Source organism: Carassius auratus, unplaced genomic scaffold, assembly GCF_003368295.1.
Source record: "Carassius auratus strain Wakin unplaced genomic scaffold, ASM336829v1 scaf_tig00214575, whole genome shotgun sequence".
Classification (NCBI taxonomy): Eukaryota; Metazoa; Chordata; class Actinopteri; order Cypriniformes; family Cyprinidae; genus Carassius; species Carassius auratus.
The window spans coordinates 1,079,824-1,088,204 of NW_020527719.1; the positions used below are offsets into that span (position 1 = coordinate 1,079,824).

Below are 8,381 nucleotides of genomic sequence, written 5' to 3' on the forward strand. Positions count from 1 at the left end.
AGTGAAAGTGGAGAAGGGAAGAGTTCCCATATACGTCTTAGCTGACGTAATGTTGAGTTACCGCCTCGAGAGGGAACTATACATGTACTGTATGTCCTGTTTTTCTATCTTTTTTAGGACAGTGCAGAGAATGAGGTGGACAGAAATAAATGCTGTACGCTCTGCAACATGTTCTTCACATCTGCCATTGTGGCTCAGTCACACTACCAGGGCAAAACACACGCTAAGAGAGTTCGCTTGGTACTGGGGGAGACGCCAAGTCTGCCTACACCCACAGGTAAGAAACACTTAACTAAATGCATTCTTGTTTTGTTGATTGATTGATTCTTTTTTTCTTTTCTTTTTTGGAAACTACTTCTACTGAGAGTAGATAAACAGTAGTAGTGGATTAGTCTCAGAAGTGTGTTCAGTAAGGCTGGGATAAACTATTATTTTTTAAACGATTAATCTAGCGATTATTTTTTCGATGCATCGATTAATCTAACGATTAATTTTTCCAGACCGATTCGATTTCGATTATCTCCCCATTAATTGACTACTAACAATTTATACATGTTGATTTACATATCTGAATTAAAAAAACATAAATTCCTTAACATTGCAATATATGTTTATTGCTCTTAAAATTACAATATAAAAGACTGACTAAGAATGCATTACTTTGCACTTGTATAGAGATAGCATTCAATAAAACTTTGAAGCCTTGAAAACACATAGCTTACTGAAACAAGCTTACTGAACACATAGGGCCTAGCTTACTGAAAAAAGTTCTTTTTTCAGATGAAAATAACAACAACTTGAAGTGTAGCATTCAATAAAAAGGTCACCCAAAATACTTGTTTAGAGCAATTGAAAGAATACAGTAACCAATGTAAACTTGAGGGCTTTAAGCTAATACAGAGAGTGCTTTTCCAAAAAAAATAAATAAATAAAAATTAACAGTGGGAGCCAGCAGCCTGTCATGGAGGAAAAAAAAATCTCTGAATGCTCCACGTGAAACTTTGGCGTTCTGCCCTTTTTCTATGTGTCTAATGATTTTGGTTAATATGCACGAGGGAGAGAGAGGGAGAGAGAGAGAGAGAGGGAGAGCAAGACAGCGCTGGTGTAGTTTGAAGACTGTGAGTGCGCGAGCGCGCGTGAAACTTTGGTGTTTCGCCCTTTTTATATCGTGTTTAATGATTTTGATTAATATGCACAAGGGAGCGCTCGTGTTGTTTGAAGACTGTGAGTGTGCGCGCGCAGCTGGGGCTCTCCCTCGTACGCGCCCCGTCAGGCACAGTGATCAAATAAGGCTTTGACAGCCGCCAAAACAAAAAAAAAGATCAATGCAGAAAAACCCCTGGATTGGTTATATCACGTTGGACAGAATGTTGATCCGGCCATCGCGTATATTCAGCGCACATAAGGTAAACGTTTGGCAAAGTTTTTTTAGAGAAATAAAAACGCATATTCGCATATAATGCGCATATTTTGCGTCTACGTATTTTTTGCGTCGACGTCATCGATGACCTCGACGCGTTGTCCCAGCCCTAGTGTTCAGAAAGTTATGAATCACAGCTGTAAGAATAAAGAGACTGATTCATGCTTGAAACCCAGAGTGCTTAAGTTCAGCTCTGTCATGCAGGCTTTGTTTATGCACTGTATGTTACATTGAAAGGTTTCCATCAGCCCAGCTGTGTGTGCAGCGGTAATGAAGCAACACAAGCTGCATTGAGTGTAGTACAACACTACAGGTATACACAGTCATAAGACATCTAGAAACATACAGTAAGACTGCACTTTAGAATATTGAGTAGCTGTCTGTTGAATGTGCAAAACTGTGATAAGAAAGCCTTTCTCAAGCATTAAGCATTAAAGACAGTCACAGGATGTTCAGAATATGAGATCAGAATGATCTAGAATCTCATGTGTCACTGCTGAATCTTATTCTGATGCCTTGTTTGAACTAAAAAGTATAACAAAATAAAAAGAATAATAAAAAAAAAATATATATATATATATATATATATATATATATATATATATATATATATATATATAATTTACTCATGTAATGCAAAGCTGACATTTTCAGTGTCACATGACCCTTCAGAAATCATCCTAATATGCTGATTTTCTGCTGAAGATACATGCCTTTTAATCATCAATGACTACGTTTACAAGCTGTTAAAATTCGGGTTATGGTCGGGTTAAGGTCACTATTTGGGTTTCCGAAACATTCGGGATAACCCGTTTACATGCGTGAGCAGAGAGAGTTACTCCTGTATACATGGAATCTGTAATCAGTCGCCAATATCCCGATGTAAACGGCGACATACGGTTAGCGTCTGGACGTAAGATGCAATATGCGTCATTTCCGATTCTTCTTCCTGTATCCAAAGACTCAAAAGGCCAAGATTCCTTGCGAATAGAACATGCGCAGAACACACATTTTGATGGGGGATATGCCGAAACGCGTTTACAAGAACAAATATTCGGGTTAGAAAAGGGGTACCCCAGGGTATAATATCTCGGTTTTTAAAAACCGGGATATGAGCATATCCGGGTTTTTTGCTGGTGTTTACATGGCCGTGCGCGACCGGGTTATTGCTAATATCCCGGTTTTGAACGGGTTATTGGCTGCATGTAAACGTAGTCACTGTTGAAAACAGTTGTACTGCTTAATATTTATAAATATTTTACTGACCCCAAACTTTTGAAAAGTAGTGTATATATTTCAGTTTTATTATTTTTTCTTCTTTATAATATTGTATTTGGCTCGTTTGTAAAAAAAAATGTCTTGCACAAGTAGTATATAAATTTTGTCCATCTAGAACTTTGTCAATTTAGAAACTTAATGGACAACTACAAAAAATGCAATTAACATTACCACGTTACCATTACCACATTGCAATCACGTAATCACATAAGCATGCAAAAGGCTGACATAGTAAAGAAAACAACATTTAAATGGATACCATCTGAATTAAATAGCATAAATTTAACACTTTGGGTTTGGTGTTAAGAACAGAGCATTAAGCAGAATGCCTAAGGAATACTAATAAAGTGCAGCCTGGAAAACACAGTTATAAACTCCTGACATCAAAACTTTATGTTTATGTCTCTGATGATATTCATAATCCTAACAAATAGTTTTATCTTTGCTCATTGTCAATGAATAATTCAGAACCGTGGTTGTTTACAGATGACTGAACATAATGTGATTTATAGCAGTTAAACAACATCATCATATAATTAGATTTCCAATAACAACAAAGTTTTGAGTGTAGAGAAAAAAACTGTGTTTGACGTGATAAAGAGGACAAGCTCATGCACAGGAGGTATAAGAGATGAAGCGTGAACAATGATAAACAGCATGCATGTATGCTGCAGAAACAGTCAGTCAGATCAGACTGCAGAATGGTCTAGTATCTCTTTTCTTGTTTAAAGCACAAAACTGCCTGAGAATGAGGTTGTGCAAGAACTGCCTGAAGCAGCGTGAATTTGTGTGACTCAGGGTCAATGTCAATGTACAAAACTTACTGTAAAATTATATTGAGCTTATAAATGAATAATGGTTAATAAAAGATAGAGCAAGTAATTCCACCTATCTGTCCATATCAAACCATTCATCCATGAACCTACCTAACTAACCATCCACCCACCTAGTGCAAAAAAGGCGTAAGTGTTTGTTGCTTATTGTTTGCAAGCAATGCCACAACTGATGATATTCAGCATTTTTCTTTATAACAGTAGCATGCATGTATGTATGTATGTATATATATATATATATATATATATATATATATATATATATATATATATATATATATATATATACAGTACAGACCAAAAGTTTGGACACAGCTTCTCATTCAAAGAGTTTTCTTTATTTTCATAACTATGAAAATTGTAGATTCACACTGATGGCATCAAAACTATGAATTAACACATGTGGAATTATATATGGAATTATATACATAACAAAAAAGTGTGAACCAACTGAAAATATGTCATATTCTAGGTTCTTCAAAGTAGCCACCTTTTGCTTTGATTACTGCTTTGCGCACTCTTGGCATTCTCTTGATGAGCTTCAAGAGGTAGTCACCTGAAATGGTCTTCCAACAGTCTTGAAGGAGTTCCCAGAGAGATACTTAGCACTTGTTGGCCCTTTTGCCTTTTGTCTGCGGTCCAGCTCACCCCTAAACCATCTGAATTGGGTTCAGGTCCGGTGACTGTGGAGGCCAGGTCATCTGGCGCAGCACCCCATCACTCTCCTTCTTGCTCAAATAGCCCTTGATGCCTTCAGTGTGACTCTGCAATTTTCATAATCATGAAAATAAGAATAATGAGAAGGTGTGTCCAAACTTTTGGTCTGTACTGTATATATCAACTTATATTATACTTTCCATCAGCATCAACAAACATCAAATTACCTCTCAATTGGATTTTGCACTTTTTTTAAGGTTACTGATTTATAATGGACACTTTCAATCATCTGAGGTCTGGTCGGTGGATATTTGCCAGTGTAGAAAATGATCAATGTGGGTGGCAATAAATACTAAACCTGGACTCAAACTGCTGCTGTATTTAGTGTCAGACAAATTTGTCTTAACACGTTTTCAATCTCTCTGTCCATATTTGATTACGCTTCACTTTAAAATGATCTTAACCAGATTACAGATGTCTACTGCAGGCATCAGGAAAAATAGCAGGCATATGTTTCTATCTTTAGCCTGTCGATGACTATTGAATTTCATTTCCTGTCATATGGGAAATGATTTCAATCAAGAAGGGTAGTGTTTGTTACAGCCCTCCAAACTAATTCCACTAATGTTCCTGGTGCTCATGTACAGTAGATATTATATGTAGTGCTCAATGGTGAGTGTGAGAATGCAATCATTGTGGTTCACTCTCAGCTTTATGTCAAATTTTTTGTCTTAGATGAATCTCAGATGGAGATCACATAGTAGATGGCTTTAGCAGAGCAATTTGAAATGACTTTTCCACAGATTTAAAGGGAAAGTGGTGAAACGGGGGTTTCAGCGGAGATTAGAGTCAAAAGTAACCTTCGTGAAAACCCAGAGTGCTGTTCGCTCAGGAAAAAACTCATAAGACGAGGATCGGTGTTGACAGTCAAAGCGGATGTGATGGAGTTGCCCTTGAGAAAGTTTTTTACCTGCCCATCCCATTTCTGCTCATCTTGTCACTCCATCTTTGCTTTAGGGTTCATCTGTAACATCTGTCTCTGCACATCATGCGGTGCTCAGGAATACATACATAGATATGTGTGTTTGTGATGTGCAAAATGGATTTATATTCAGCCCAGTTTCAAAACATCCAACAGACCCTGATCAGAGGCTAAAAGGATGTTCACACAACATGCATTCTCGCTTATAAAAGAAGCTCAATAGAACGAAACAAAAAGCAAGGGTCTCAAGATGTTTTTAAAAGTTTAACCATTTTCCACATGACATATCTTCCTAAAAAGACTCATAATTGCCTAGAAATGTATTGTTGAATTCTGTGAATCTGTTACAAAAGCGGTGCTTTGATGGGTGCAGCGGAAGTGCTTTAGAGAGGATTGAATTTAGAGACGCAACTTCAGTGGCACTTCAGCACACTGTCAGCAAGCTAAAAATCCTGTTTGAGAAGCCCTCTGTATTTTCTTTTCTTTTTTTTCAATATTACAGATAAAAAAGACAACAACAGAAAAAACTTCTGACCTATTTCTAATGTGTGTATGCTGTTTTTTTCAGAGCCTTGAAAGCTGATTTTAAGTGATCCATGCACAGTGATGTGAATCATCTTTGCTCATGTGAGTGAGATGTGGGTGGTGAGAACAGAGAGGTGTAGTTACTGGTTGCTAAAGTATGACAAATCAACTAAATCAAATGATCAACTTCTTGGCAACCATCATCCAATGTAAATTTTCATGCAACCATAAGAGATCTGTATATATTCTAAAAGAATAAGGATATTGCCAAATTTTGATCAAACAGATGGCAGCGGTGTCATGTTGAGTGACTTTGGCATGCTGGGTAGATTCAGAGTATTTTTTTTATTTTATTTTTTGCCAAACTTGTTGCTATGATACATTTCAGAATTGAAACTGCTGTTATATGTACTTATAACCCCTAGCTATTAAAAATGTGTTACTCTACTGATTTAAATAGAGTATTAGTTTTACTACACTGGGTCTCTGAGAGTTAAAGGGATAGTTTACCCAAAAATGAAAATTCTGTAATTTACTCACCCTCATGTCATTCCAAACTTGTATGGCTTTCTTCTGTGGAACACAGAAGGTATTTTGAGAAATGTCACAGTGTTCATACAATGGAAGTCAATGGTCAGCAAAACTGTTTGGTTACCAACATTCTTAAAAATATCTTATAGTGTTCCACAGAAGAACGGAAGTCATAAAGATTTGGAACAACATGGGGGAAGGTGATAGAATGTAATTTTTTGGGGTGAACTATCCCTTTAAGAGAAAGCAAGCTCTCTGTAAATGCTTAAGTTTGGGAGAAAGACTAAGGCTGATGATACACAGGGCAATTTTGTGAGCAATTTTGCTGGGCAACTTTTGTGATCAATGTTGCTTGGGAACTTCGCCATTGAGAATGAGTAACAAATTTCTATCTGTGTCTCACTTTGTTGCCCATTGACAGCAACGTTGCCCAAAGTTGCCCTGCAACATTGCTTAAAAATTTGGCCCATATATCATCAGCCTAATATAGCATTTTTTCTTCTAATATCTGAAAAAGAGGTACAAAATCTGTCACGGGAGTGATACCTTTTCAAAATGTAGGACAATTTGGGTGATAATATGTATACTTTATAATGAAGCAAATATGTACCTTTAAATTGCACCTTTTACGGGTAAATACGGTACAAAAATGTAGCAAAATGTTCACACTTCTCTTGTCCATTCAGTGAACTCAATTAAGCATATTCAATTCCATTCCATAAATGACAAAAAAGAAAATAAAAAAAGTACAAACAAAACGAAATATTTCGATGTACTTTACAGCTTTCTTCGGTATCTATTGAATTTAAAAGTCCTGTAAACAATCACAGTGTGTTTAGCTCATTCTAACCTGCGGCAGTGTTGTGGCCTGTGGCTATTTGGGGTTGGTAACCATGGTAACAAGTCCCAGGGTGTCTTCGAGAGTGTCACCTGGAAGATCAATCCATTTGCTTGCTTTTTCCTCATAAGATGGAGGAGGGTAACCTAACTCAGGGGAAAATTTTTATCTCCACATGTGCTGACCTTCTCTTGACCCGCATAACTCTTCAGTAGATTTGGCTTGGAGCCATCAGAGTGTTTGCCAGCAGGACAGTTTCAGCTGCACTCAACTGAATCCCTCTGTTTGTTTTGATATTGAATAGGCTCATGAGGTTATCTATATTGATGGATATTTATAGATGGTGAATGTATATTCTGTTGTGTGCAGAGTCAGCCCCGCCCACCCCTCAGACCACAGACCCGCCCCCTCCTTCGTGGCAGCCGCTGGCCAATCACAGCGAGGCAGGCAAGTACTGCTGCTTGTGTGGCGCCTGGTTTAACAACCCACTGATGGCACAGCAACATTACGAAGGCAAGAAACACAAGAGAAATGCAGCGCGGGGCGCGACTTCTGGAGCAGCTGGCTGGCAGTCTGGATGCCAATGAAAGCACAGGTCAGTCTACACTAAATAAAGCAAAAACGGAAAAAAAAATATAGTAAATCTAAAATAAGAATACGTTTTTTTTTTGTTTTTTTTTAGCTGAAAACAGCCTGTTGTTGCCCTGAAACTGGCAAAAGAGCTACAAGGAATTCAGTGTCAATGCACTTTTTGTAGCTCTCATGTAACCTGCATACAGCCACAATTTTTTTGTTAAATAGCCTCCCTACTTCTGCTCCCCACTGTTGAATCCTGTCAGTGACTTTGTGCTCTTCAAATTCATACTTCACATTGCCGTAATCACTAGACATGTTAGTCATACAGTGTGTGATCCAGGTATCCTGACAGATCCCATAAGCCAGTTCAAACAAACCATTAGTCACATCGCAATGCTTGCTCAAGGGTTTGAACAAGGTCGAGTTGAGTATTGCCTTCGGATACATCTCAAAAACTAGACCGTAAGCCGTGAGACTTACTTTCCCCAAGGCAAATTAGCAAAAGGCTTGTCACTTGTCTTTAGGAACTAAGATTCAAAATGCTTTGATTTTGATTCACCTGCTACTGAAATGAACAAGTCAGTCCGATTCAGGCTTCTTTTGTTCAGTAGATGTTTTAAAATGGATTCAGTGGCAATACTTAACAAAACTGCATAACCATTCCAATTAGTTGTAGAAATCAGAACATTTTTGAACACTTTGACGAAAATAATTTGGTTGATAAATTTTAGAGCTCTAAAC

General features: G+C 37.6%; 1 protein-coding gene across 1 annotated transcript in view; it reads left to right on the forward strand.

Annotated features, from left to right (window-relative positions):
* Positions 1-7,651, forward strand: part of LOC113092385 (zinc finger matrin-type protein 4-like) — a 37,959-nt gene extending 30,308 nt beyond the window's left edge. Inside the window, exons 3-4 of the mRNA XM_026257976.1 lie at positions 118-277; positions 7,434-7,651. Of these exons, the coding sequence (XP_026113761.1) occupies positions 118-277; positions 7,434-7,651 (378 nt within the window). The remainder of the gene's footprint in view (positions 1-117; positions 278-7,433) is intronic.
* Positions 7,652-8,381: the final 730 nt, after the last annotated feature.